At 46.5% G+C, this 13,218-nt stretch overlaps 1 protein-coding gene across 4 annotated transcripts in view; it reads right to left on the reverse strand.

Annotated features, from left to right (window-relative positions):
- LOC115102197 (DNA (cytosine-5)-methyltransferase 3B-like) overlaps nt 1–12,811 on the reverse strand; it is a 75,650-nt gene extending 62,839 nt beyond the window's left edge. For 3 of the 4 annotated variants that reach the window (XM_029621868.2, XM_029621867.2, XM_029621866.2), the window contains exons 1-2: nt 12,571–12,811; nt 10,078–10,188 (exon numbers count right to left, since the gene is read on the reverse strand). In XM_029621868.2, the coding sequence (XP_029477728.1) occupies nt 10,078–10,137 (60 nt within the window). In that variant the 5' untranslated portion in view covers nt 10,138–10,188; nt 12,571–12,811. Of the gene's footprint in view, nt 1–10,077; nt 10,189–12,454; nt 12,542–12,570 lie in introns of those variants that run through there. The other variant, XM_029621865.2, reaches the window with a different exon arrangement.
- Between the last annotated feature and the right edge of the window lie 407 nt (nt 12,812–13,218).

Below are 13,218 nucleotides of genomic sequence, written 5' to 3' on the forward strand. Positions count from 1 at the left end.
TTCTATTTGAGCCAGGCCTCCAACTTATTTCCTTAGTGCACACAACCTTTGCTCATTTTCTAGTTCATGTTTAATTTCAGCATTCACTTTCAGCATTTTTATCAATTTATTCATTTCCTGCACTAATGTTTTGTCATTTACACAGTGTCACATTTGCTTTGTCTTAGTATGACTATATTTAAAAAAAATATACATAACAATTAATTGAGAATAATTATTCTCCTCTTTGACAGTGCTTACTTCTACCGATTTCTAGGGCTCTGTACTCCCGAAGTTGTTGACTGTTTTTGTGCATACCAGTAGCAGTTCTCAGCTGTTAGGAGCCAAAAAAATAAGCTGATTGCAATCATTTTTCCAGTCATTACTGAATTATTGAATGTTACAAATAAAACATTAAACCTCGTAAACAATTAACCCACTGTTTATTTGAAACAGTGGTTTATTTGCTGAAATGTGTGTCGTTGCCCAGCTATTAAAAGGGGCAGGTGGTTATTTGAGACTTGCTATTTCATTTAAAATGTACAGTATGCATAAATGTGTGTGTGTGTGTGTGTGTGGGGTGGGTGTTAACAGTGAGAGTGATGGGATCTGCTGACTTGATTAAAGGTAAAGGAGAAGAATGTTAGTTCCAGCTGTGAAATAGATGCAGAGGTAGCTATAGGAACACACACACACACCAAAATAAAACAAGACCACAAAAAAAATATAACAACATAGAGAGATACAGAGTTAAAGCATCTATCCAATATCTTTAGGCTGAACACCGGGCTGAGGCCGGAAGAGGGAGAGAGAGGTAGAACTCTCTGAGGGGGAGACAGCCAGGGAGTTGGGGGTGAGAGAGTTAGGGCCTTCACCCCATTGGCAGGCTTCCTCCTGAGGAAGCGTAAGCCCTTGGCCTTGGGAACAATACAATGCATGCGGTTGTGGGATATCAGGAATCTTCCTCTGGAATGCCAGTCTGAGTCACGGTTCCCTTACCACCATAGCTGTCCTCCAGTGGCACAGTCACTTGCCAAAGCTAACACAGCCAACCAGCAGGCACAGGGGAAGACACAAGCCAACCCAGGCTAGCACAGCTGCACAGTAGAGCTGAGCATAGTTCAATGACATACCACACACTGTGCACTCTCTCACTCTAGCAAACCAGCACTGCAATACAAACGCTATACAAAGAAATAATAACCCCTCTCTCACAGGCAGCACTCAGGCAGTGAGATTCTTTCTCACGCACCTCCAACCGTGTCAGCTCAAATCACACCTAAGCCAACCTGGGCCGCACAGCACAGTTTAACATAGTAGAGCACGACACAGCACAGTTATAGACCCCAAAGCACTCAATGCACCGTGGATAAAGGGATTATTAAGGCCACAGGGGCAAAGGTGGAGAGAGAGAACTAGAGAGGGGGAAAGAGAGAGAGACAGAGTGAGGGTGAGAATGAGAGAGAGAGAGAGAGAGAGAGAGAGAGAGAGAGAGAGAGAGAGAGAGAGAGAGAGAGAGAGAGAGAGAGAGAGAGAGCGCGCGAGAGAGAGAGAGACAGACAGAGACAGAAAGAGAGGAGAAAGAGTGAGGGTGAGAGAGAGAGACAGACAGAGACAGACAGACAGAAAGAGAGGAGACAGAGTGAGGGTGAGAGAGAGAGAGAGAGAGAGAGGAGAGAGAGGGAGAGAGAGACAGAGACAGAGAGAGAAAGAGAGGAGACAGAGTGAGGGTGAGAGAGAGAGAGAGTGAGAGACAGCTAGGTCAGCAGGTCAGTGCCAGAGTTTCTCTCATTAGTGAGATTAGACCTGAGAGAGACGCCTTTTTCCAGACCAGGAAACCCCTCTACACCTGTCAACACTTCGTCTGCTACCCCCATTGCCCCTCCCTACCCTCCTGTCTGCACCCTTCCACCCCTCCTTCCCTCTCAGCCCCACATCTGGCTAGGAGAGGCTCAGGCAACATCTCAGGGCAGACGGCTATGAAAACCGTGTCTGACATAAGACAATGCATGTGTGGATTGATTAAAAGTGTGTTGACAGATTAAAAGTGTGTTGACAGATTAAAAGAGCAAGACCTTTGGTTGATCTGTCTGTCCGTCCATCCGTCTGTTTCTGCCCACTCAAACGTCCTCAAAATAAATATTCCCTGACAAAGTACATCTTCACCCCCCCAGCCCAAGCTGAAGGGGCCCAGACAAGGCTCTGCCACAGCCCCTGCTTTTGTAAAAGGAGAACAAAGTATGAGTGGAAACTAAAAGCTGGGGCTCAGACCAGGTGGCTAGGAGCCCTTTCAGTATCTCTGCCTCCCTGATACCTCAGCCCTTGATCTGCTTTCTGGGTTGGACACAGATACGGGAAACAAAGGAGAGGTTAGGAAGGAATGGACTCAGTTGGAGAGAGATACTCCCTTTCAATGGACCCATACCTGACCTACAGTATAGCACACACACCTTCCAGACACATTTACAATATGAGGCACTGGCTAGCCATGTAAATGTACTTAGCTGATGTCAGTTACTCTCATCCCTGGCTTGGCACAAAGATACCAAGATAACAGCGTGACAGAAAACCCTAAAGGGGAACTACATAAACTATACACCTGTGAATACCATGTCTGTGCTTTAACTGCTTTCTATAGAACAATATTATTCTTATCTGGGATCACAGATTCACATAGTTGAGAACCAGTTTGCCAGGAAGACCCAGGAATGATTAAAAAAACTATTGTAAAAGCATGTAGAAACCCATAAGGCATTTCCCAGGGTATCACTGTACACTAGTGTTCCAAGGTATACCGAAACTACTGTACTTTTCTAATAAAATAAAAATACGTTCAGTACTTCTGTCAAATGTGTTTCTCGGCATTGAGAGTCTGTCTATCAGCGGAGTGAAGCAAAGTACCTGCTCTACTTCCTCATTCATTGTTAGAGCTGTCTGGGCTGCATTGTTACCTCCCCACTCATGCTGCACAGAAATTAACACAATTGAATTTTTGACCTTTATTTAACTAGGCAAGTCAGTTAAAAACAAATACTTATTTTCAATGACGGCGTAGGAACAGTGGGTTAACTGCCTGTTCAGGGGCAGACAACAGATTTGTACCTCTTGTCAGCTCGGGGGTTTGAACTTGCAACCTTCCGGTTACTAGTCCAACGCTCTAACTACTAGGCTACCCTGAATAACCCTCAATAACGCAACACCATATGTAGAAATGTTGACACTGTTCATTACTGTTCGCAAAACAATGTCCTTACAGGCTAGAACACTTTTACAATGCAAGACAATGCCGGTATCTTTCAGCTTTAATTGAAGGCAAAATTTCCTTCCTAGTTTACAGATGAATTCACTACTCTAGTACTTTGTGATAATATGCAAACATAACGCAAAATATGCTGATTTCAAAGCTGATTGTCACCAAAAACGTTATTAATTGACTTTGTCTCCCTTGCCAAAAGTAATTCACTTCTTCATCTCCCTCGCCTCCCGTCTGGTTTCCACTAGATTCCATGGCCACAATGTCAGATTCCACAGCCATGTGAATGATGTCATAACTTTCTAAGAGACAGCATACACTTTTATAAAAGAAGAGATCGCTTCTTCTATGCAAATGTTATACAATAAAATAATATGTTCTCCTAGCAGTTGCCAATAAAATAAGTCTTAAATTGGAGGTACTGTTTGTCATCTGTAGCCTCATGAAATCAGTTTAAACAAGCTCAATTATTTTTTAAATTTAACATTTATTTAACTAGGATAGTCAGTTAAGAACAAATTCTTATTTACAATGACAGCCTAGGAACAGTTGGTTAACTGCCTTGTTCAGGGGCAGAATGACACATTTTCACCTTGTCAGCTCGGGGATTCAATCTAGCAACCTTTCAGTTCCTGACCCAACGCACTAACCACTAGGCTACCTGCTGCCCCTCAATAACTGAATGCATGCACACTCTCCTATTGAATCATATGAATTCACCTGTATTGTGAATAGACCTAGGCTAAATCTTCATTTACCCAGTTTATCAACAGAGATTTACCATTCAAATAAATTATTACCACTATGTTGTTTTGTAAAAACAAAGTCAAATTGATTGTATAATTGATTAAATAATGCATATATGGCTGTAGGGCTGGGCAATATGGCCTAAAAGTAATATCTCCAGTTTTTTTACGAGGTTCAGATGATTCACTATATATATCTCCATTTCTTGTTTTTCTCTAAACAAAATAAAAAAGGCCAAGACTGTCACGACTTCCACCGAAGGTGGCTCCTCTCCCTGTTCGGGCGGCGCTCGGTGTTCGTCGTCACTGGTCTACTAGCTGCCACCGATTCTTTTTCTTTTCTGTTAGTTTTGTCCTGATTGTTTTCACCTGTTACTTATTTGTTGTTACTTATGGCCTATTTAAACTTATAGGGCCCGCCTGCTTTTGTGCGGGCTTATTCTCACTGTCAGTGGTGAAATTGTTTTGCTTACGTATTTTGCTGTCTGTTATTTTCCCTGGTTTTGGGGACATACCTGTTTATTGGTCATTTTGCCTGTTTGTTGGCTAGACCCAGCTTAATAAACGTATGCATTGGAAGCATTGCTCTTTGCGCCTGACTCCACACCCACCACTCCCAGCTATCCGTGACAGAAGCCCGCACTGAAAGCCATGGAGTCAGCAGGAGCAGCTGCACCCCCTCTCCTATCCATGGAAGAAGAGCAGGTCCTCCATCACACAGCCATCCTACACCGGATCGGGACGGCGATGGATCAGATGGAGAGAATGGACAGATGGGAGAGGAGCGGCCTCCCTACTTCGTCTCCAGCCTGCGCTACCAACTTCTCCGGTGGCGTCCGGACCCAGCGCTCTTCGGCTCGCGCCCCCGAGGGAGTACGATGGAACGGCTGCCGGGTGCAAGGGATTCTTGCTCCAGCTAGAGCTTTACCTTGGCTACCGTTCGCCCGACTCCCTCTGGAGAGGAGAGTGTGAGCGTCCTCATCTCCTGCCTGACGGGCAGAGCCCTGGAGTGGGCCAATGCGGTCTGGGAGGGTCCAGACTCAGCGAGGAACCACTAACCTGAGTTCATCCGCCGATTCGTGGCTGTGTTCGACCACCCACCGGAGAGTCGAGCGGCAGGTGAATGGCCGTTCCACCTTAGGCAGGAGACGAGGAGCGCACAGGCCTTTGCGCTGGAGTTTCATAACCTTGCCGCTCGAGCGGGTGGAACGTCATGGCCCTGATTGACCACTACTGATGTAGCCTCCGGGAGGATGTCCGCAGGGAGCTAGCTTGTCGGGACGCCACCCTCACACTAGACAAACTAATTGACATGTAAATACAGCTGGACAACCTGCTTAGTGTTCGCGGGCGTCCAGAGCGGGTCCTGTTTGTTCTTCCCCCCAGCACTCCCGCTCCAACACCCATGGAGTTAGGGGGTGCTGCATCTAGGGTAACCGGAGGAGGAATCTCCTCCTGCACCAATTGTGGTTGGAGAGGCCACACTGCCGATCGGTGCTTGAGGAGCTCGTCTGGGAGTCGAGAGGGCAGGCAGAGCACTGCTCGGACACCCCAGGTGAGTCAGCACCAGACTCACCCAGAGCTCCCTGTTGGTCATATGTTTGTACTAATCTCTTTTCCTGAGTTTTCCCCCTCTTCCCAGAATAGGGCGCTAGTCGATTCAGGTGCAGCTGGGAGTTTTATGGACCAAGGGTTCGCTCATAGGTTAGGGATTCCGTTGGTGTTCACTCATAGGTTAGGAATTCCGTTGGTGTTCGCTCATAGGTTAGGGATTCCGTTGGTGCAGTTAGGCCAACCCTTCCCCGTGCACTCTCTAGATAGTCAACCGTTAGGGTCAGGGCTGGTCAGGGAGGCCACGGTTCCACTGGACATGGTAACGCAGGGGGTCCATAAGGAGCGGATTAGTCTCTTCCTCATTGATTCTCCTGCGTTTCCAGTGGTGCTGGGGTTCCCTGGGTGGCTATTCACAATCCTCAGATTTCATGGAAACAGGGGGCTCTAAATGGGTGGTCAGAGGAGTGTTCAGATTGGTGCATAGGAGTTTCAATCGGTGCAACGACGATGGTGAGTCCAGACCAGGTTTTCACTGTGCGCATTCCCTCAGAATATGCTGATTTGGCTATCACTTTCTGTAAAAAGAAGGTGACCCAATTACCACCTCATCGACGAGGGGATTGTGCAATAAACCTCCAGGTAAACGCAGCACTTCCCAGGAGTCACGTGTACCCGCTGTCATAGGAGGAGGCAGTGGCTATGGAGACATATGTCACTGAATCTCTGGGACAGGGGTACATTTGGCCCTCCACGTCACCCATCTCCTCGAGTTTCTTTTTTGTGAAGAAGGAGGAAGATCTGTGTCCGTGCATTGATTATAGAGGTCTAAATTCCATCACAGTGGGGTTTAGTTACCCGCTACCTCTCATCGCTACGGCGGTGGAATCATTTCACAGAGCATGCTTTTTCACTAAAGTGGATCTCAGGACCACGTATAACTTGGTGCGTATCCGGGTGGGAGATGAGTGGAAGACTGCGTTTAGTACCACATCTGGCCATTATGAGAACCTTGTCATGCCGTATGGGTTGAAGAATGCTCCATCCGTCTTTCAATCTTTCATAGACGAGATTCTCAGGGAACTGCATCGGCAGGGTGTGGTGGGTTATATCGATGACATTATGATTTATTCCGCCACACGCGCCCTGCGCATGTGTCTCTGGTGCGCAGGGTACTTGGGCGACTGTTGGAGCATGACCTGTACGTCAAGGCTGAGACATGTGTGTTCTCCAAACAAGCCGTTTCTTTCCTGGGGTATCGCATTTCCACATCTGGGGTGGTGATGGAGTGTGACCGCGTTGCAGCCATGCGTAATTGGCCGACTTAGACCACGGTAAAGGAGGTGCAGCGGTTCTTAGGGTTTGCCAATTACTACCGGAGGTTTATCCGGGGTTTTGGCCAGGTGGCTGCTCCCATTACCTCACTGCTGGAGGGGGTGCGTTTGTGGTGGTCAGCGGAGGCGGGCAGAGCGTTTAGTCGTCTGAAAGCGCTGTTTACCGATGCTCCTGTATTGGCGCATCCGGACCCCTCTTTGACATTCGTGGTGGAGGTGGACGCGACCGAGGCTGGGGTTGGAGCCATGCTATCACAGCGCTCGAGCACGCCACCGAAGCTTCGCCCCTGCGCTTTTTCCCCCGAGGAAGCTCAGTCCGGCGGAGCGAAACTATGACGTGGGGGACCGGGAGTTGCTGGCTGTGGTAAAAGCTCTGAAGGTGTGGAGACATTGGCTTGAGGGGGCTAAACACCCTTTCCTCATCTGGACTGACCACCGTAATTTGGAGTACATCCGGGCAGATAGGAGACTGAATCCTCGCCAGGCAAGGTGGGCCATGTTTTTCACCAGATTTCGGTTCACCATCTCTTATAGACCAGGTTCCCTTAACACTAAGGCCGACGCGATGTCCCGTCTCTATCATACCGAGGAGCGGTCCACCGATCCTACTCCCATACTTCCGGCCTCATGTCTGGTGGCACCGGTGGTATGGAAGGTGGACGTGGACATTGAGCGGGCGTCACGGTTAGAACCCACGCCACCACAGTGTCCAGCGGGCCGGAAGTACGTGCCGCTTGGTGTTCATGACAAATTGATCCGGTGGGCTCACACGCTACCCTCCTCGGGTCATCCGGGAATTGAGAGGATGGTGCGGGGTCTTAGGGGGAAGTACTGGTGGCCCACATTAGCGAAGGAAGTGAGGTTTTATGTCTCCTTCTGTTCAGTGTGAGCTCAGAGTAAGGCTCCTAGACACCTGCCTAGACGGAAGTTACAGCCCCTCCCCGTTCCACAATGGCCTTGGTCACATCTGTCGGTGGACTTCCTCACCGACCTTCCCCCCTCTCAGGGGAACACCACGATCCTGGTCGTTGTGGATCGGTTTTCTAAGTCCTGCTGTCTCCTCCCGTTGCCCGGTCTCCCTATGACCCTGCAGACTGCGGAGGCCCTGTTTACCCACGTCTTCCGGCACTACGGGGTGCCTGAGGACAAAGTTTCTGATCGGGGTCCCCAGTTCACGTCCCAAGTTTGGAGGGCGTTCTTGGAGTGTCTGGGGGTCTCAATTAGCCTGATCTCAGGTTTTCACCCCGAGTGCAATGGGCAGGTGGAGAGAGTGAACCAGGATGTGGGTAGGTTTCTGCGGTCATATTGCCAGGAACGGCCAGGAGAATGGGCGAGGTACGTCCCATGGGCGGAGGTGGCCCAAAACTCACTCCGCCACTCCTCCACGAACCTGTCGCCTTTCCAGTGCGTGTTGGGCTACCAGCCGGTCCTGGTACCGTGGCATCAGAGCCAGACCGAGGCTCCTGCGGTGGAGGAGTGGGTGCAGCGCTCAAAGGAGACCTGGAGAGCCGTCCAGGAATCGCTAAAACGGGCTGGTGGGCGGCAGAAGGTGAGCACTGACCGCCACCGCAGTGAGGCCCCCGTGTTCGCACCGGTGGACCGGGTCTGGCTCTCGACCCGAAACCTGCCCCCCCGCCTGCACTGCCGGAAGCTGGGGCCGCGGTGTGTGGGGCCATTTAAAGTCCTGAGGAGGATAAACGAGGTGTGTTATAGGTTACAGCTCCCTCCTTACTATCGCATTAACCCCTCGTTTCATGTCTCTCCTCAGGCCGGTGGTAGCTGGTCCCCTGCAGGAAGGTGAGGTGCCGGAGGTCCCTCCGCCCCCTCTGGACATCGAGGGGCCCCCGGCATACACGGTACATTCCATCCTGGACTCTAGACGCCGAGTGAGGGGCCTGCAGTACCTCGTGGATTGGGAGGGGTACGGTCCGGAGGAGAGGTGCTGGGTACCGGTGGACATCTTGGATCCACCACTGCTGACTGATTTCCACCGCCTCCATCTGGATCGCCCTGCGCCTCGCCCTCCAGGTCGTCCTCGAGGCTGGTGTCCGCGCGCTGCAGGAGCCGCGTGTCAGGGGGGAGGGTACTGTCGCGACTTCCATCAAAAGTTGAGGTAGGGGGTTAGGCGATTGAGGTAGGTTTTTTTGTGATTGAGGTAGGGGGTTAGGTGATTGAGGTAGGGGGTGAGGTGATTGAGGTAGGGGGTGAGGTGATTGAGGTAGGGGGTGAGGTGATTGAGGTAGGGGGTGAGGTGATTGAGGTAGGGGGTGAGGTGATTGAGGTAGGGGGTGAGGTGATTGAGGTAGGGAGTGAGGTGATTAAGGTAGGGGGTTAGGTGATTGAGGTAGGGGGTTGGGGAGTTCCGGTGGCTGTGTGGTTTATTGTACTGTAGCAATAGAGCAGGACCGGAAGCAACAGGATGAGAAATGGGGAGAGAGAGAGAGAGTTCCCTGATGCCGTAAAGACTAGTGTGGGCTCTGAGCCATAAATCACACTGAATCATAGTTAAGAACTATCTCACTCTGGGATAGAGCAACAGCCAACACTACACTACCACAGACACCACAGAAGGTAATGTATTACAATGATATGCAGATTTATCTAGATAGTCCTTATAACAACATTTTTAAACATACGCATGGTACTAATGGTATAATCCAGGAGTGAAGGCCAAAACCCAACCGGCAAAGGATGCTACTGGGGCTGCCTGGAAGTAACTTTTTTCTAATGTAACTAACGGGGCAGAAATATTGTCCTACTGAATGGAAAAGGGGGATCTGAGGGCAAAACTGATCCAACCAAAACATTCAGTCACAGTGTATCATGGTCCAGTTTTGTGTGAGAGTGTTAGTGGGTGAACCAGTAGGCGTGCTATCTGGCAAAAATTGGACCTAGTGGCATGCTGTTGAGTTGTGGACGCAGGAGAGAACAATCATCCTAAAATCTCATTAGAAATGAGGTGTTTCTTTGTCTTACAGTAACATTATACTTTGCTATTATATTCGGTTCTGTTATGTACAATGCTATCATTATGTGATTTTGCAGACATTGATTCAGCTTTGATGTAACTATTAAACAAGCACCATTCACCAGAGTAGCCTGTTCTCTACGAGTAGCACATGCTTCAGGACCTTTAGCAGTTGGGAAGAAAGGTCCAGAAAAGTCAGCTCTGCAGCCACTCTGTAAAATAAAAATGGAGACCCACACGACTTACTGTTGCCGTCATCTTGTCACTCTCAACCATGATGGCTGAAGAATACTTGTTGGATGGCATTACTGTTGCAGTTAACTTCGTCAATTATTGTTATTTTGATTATCTTCTAACCTGGAGGCAAAACAAACAAGACAATGCAGTAGTTAGGAGAGTGCACAAAACAGTACATTTAAATGTGCAATATTCATGCATAAAATCACACTGAATCACTAGCTGTGATTCCTTGAACATTGTTTCTGAGTAACATCTGTTTCTCAAACTAGACACTCTAATGTACTTGTCCTCTTGCTCAGTTGTGCACCAGGACCTCCCACTCCTCTTTCTATTCTGGTTTGTCACGCCCTGACCTTAGTTATCTTTGTTTTCTTTATTATTTTGGTTAGGTCAGGGTGTGACGAGGGTGGTATGTGTGTTTTTGTCTTGTCTAGGGTTTTTGTATTTTATGGGGTTTTGGTACGTCTAGGTATATGTAAGTCTATGGTGGCCTGAATTGGTTCCCAATCAGACCCAGCTGTTTACCGTTGTCCCTGATTGGGGATCCTATTTAGGTTGCCATTTTGGTTTTGTGGGTTATTGTCTATGTGTAGTTGCATGTCAGCACTAGTTGTTTATAGCGTCTTGTTAGTTTGTTTAGTGTTCTTCGTTTTATAAAGAAGAATGTATTCATATCACGCTGCGCCTTGGTCTCCTCGTTATGACGAACGTGACATGGTTAGAGACAGTTTGTGCTGTTCTGTGAAGGGAGTAGTACACAGCATTGTATGAGATCTTCAGTTTCTTGGCAATTTCTCGCATGGAATAGCATTCATCTCTCAGAACAAGAATAGACGGAAGAGTCTTTGTTTCTGGCCAATTGAGCCTGTAATCGAACCCACAAATGCTGATGCTTCAGATACTCAACTAGTCTAAAGAAAGACAGTTTTATTGCATTTTAATCAGGACAACAGTTTTCAGCTGTGCTAACATAATTGCAAAATGTTTTCTAATGATCAATTAGCCTTTTAAAATTATAAACTTGGATTAGCTAACACGTGCCATTGGAACACAGGACTGATGGTTGCTGATAATGTAGATATTCCATTAAAGAAATCTGCCATTTCCACCTATAATAGTCATTTACAACATTAAAATGTCTATACTGTATTTCTGATCAATTTGATGTTTTAATGGACAAAAAAAAACATTTCTTACAGATGTCTTAAATTAATATCACTTGGATCTGATTTCCTGGTGTTTTTACAGTCTTTTGTACAACAATAAAAATGTAAAATAAAAAAATATATATATTATTTTTTTGCTCAGAAAACTTGTGGGGACAAATAAAACTGGCATGCTGCCAGTTGGAGATCCGTGGCATAGCCTATATTATAGCGTTTCCCAAACTCGCTCCTCGGGTGCACGTTTTGTTTTCTGCCGTAACACTACACAAATTATTAAAACGATCAAAGCTTGATGATTAGTTGATTATTTGAAAGTTGTGTAGTGCTAGAGCAAAAACCAAAACGTGCACTCCTTGGGGTCACGAGGACCGAAACCCTGAATTAGCAATTGTGGTTTGGTGCGGATGAACAAACAGCTGACACGCGCACGACTAACGCGGGCACTCTCCGAGAATAAAGACCCAACTTCAAAAACTGCAAATTTGATTGAAAAAAATCCACGCAGGTGCACAACAGTCCACGAAATTGTGTCATACTTAAGCGACTAGCCTGTGGTTATAGGCTTATTATATTATGTTTCAGCATTCGAATTGAAATTCCACTACTGGGAATGATTATCAAGGCATACAGAAGACAATTATTTCAAATAAGCCATACAAAAATACTAAAATATCTGTCTCTAACGGCATGGAGTAGGAAACATGCACTTGTTTGTATGAAAAACAACGCAATCGCGCAATCGAACTTATAGTGATTTTGAGGAAATTGTGCCAATACCACAAGAAAAATCTAACACTTCATTAGTGAAGTTGAAGTTCAACAAACGTTGAAATAAACGTCCAAGACATGCTAAAAATAAATAAATCACCACCTGATTGGAAACCACAAACTACCCATGCATAAAAATCCATTAGGTTCCACTCGCGCGTGACGCAGATCAACTCTGAATTGAAACTATGCAATAACATATGCAATAACATTCCCATACAAAAAAATGATCATATTATTTTATTATAGGATAAATATACTTATTTACCATGTTTGAGGATATGTAGGGTATTTTCCCTTCCTTGTCTCCAATTTACATAATCATCGACGCAACATTGTTTCATCAATTGAATCGAAATGTAATGTTACCCTAAGTCTTTCCGCAAAACAGTTTAAATTAAATTGACTCTATCGAGCAAATTACTGTAACAGTAAGAAAGTTATCAAACCTCATGCATGAATTCTTCCAGTTTCTGACAGCATGCTGTTAACTGATCTCCTAAATAATGCTCTGCAGACTAGCATGCATAAACACATCATAAATGGCAACTGCACAAACATGTACCTGTTGCAGGGGTAGTCGTTCGGTGAGCGGGGAAGAGTTGAGATTGATTGGTCCTCTCTCACTGCTTGCCAAGGTGCCTCGAAGTGTCACACTATTTACCTCAACATATGCATGCCTTTATACCCTGTGGGGCAAATATCTAAGTGGAGTTCTCTTCTTTTCAAACTTGCCTGTTGTAAATCTTTTTTTCTTCGTTTTTTTTCCACAATGTGCCACAATGTTCAGGCGTAACTTTTCCCGGGTCTCGAATCACACTGTAGCTGAATGGAAACTAGATTTACCTTTTCCAGTGTTAACCCTTAATACAAAGGTATTGCATTTATACACCATTTATATGCAGTTCTGCCAATGGTCTACTACCCTGCTGGCAAATACAAATACTTTAAAGTGCTACTTAAGTCGTTTTTGTGGGTATCGTTACTTTACTATTTAGATATTTTTCAACTTTTACTTTTACTTCACTACATTCCAAAATAAAATGATGTACATTTTCCTCCATACATTTTCCCTGACACACAAAAGTATTCATTACATTTTGAATGCCTAGCAGGACAGGAAAATAGTTCAATTCACACACTTATCAAGATAACATCCCTGGTCATCCCTACTTCCTTTGATCTGGTGGACTCACTAAACACACATGCTTAG

This window comes from Oncorhynchus nerka, linkage group LG20 (assembly GCF_034236695.1).
Source record: "Oncorhynchus nerka isolate Pitt River linkage group LG20, Oner_Uvic_2.0, whole genome shotgun sequence".
Classification (NCBI taxonomy): domain Eukaryota; kingdom Metazoa; phylum Chordata; class Actinopteri; order Salmoniformes; family Salmonidae; genus Oncorhynchus; species Oncorhynchus nerka.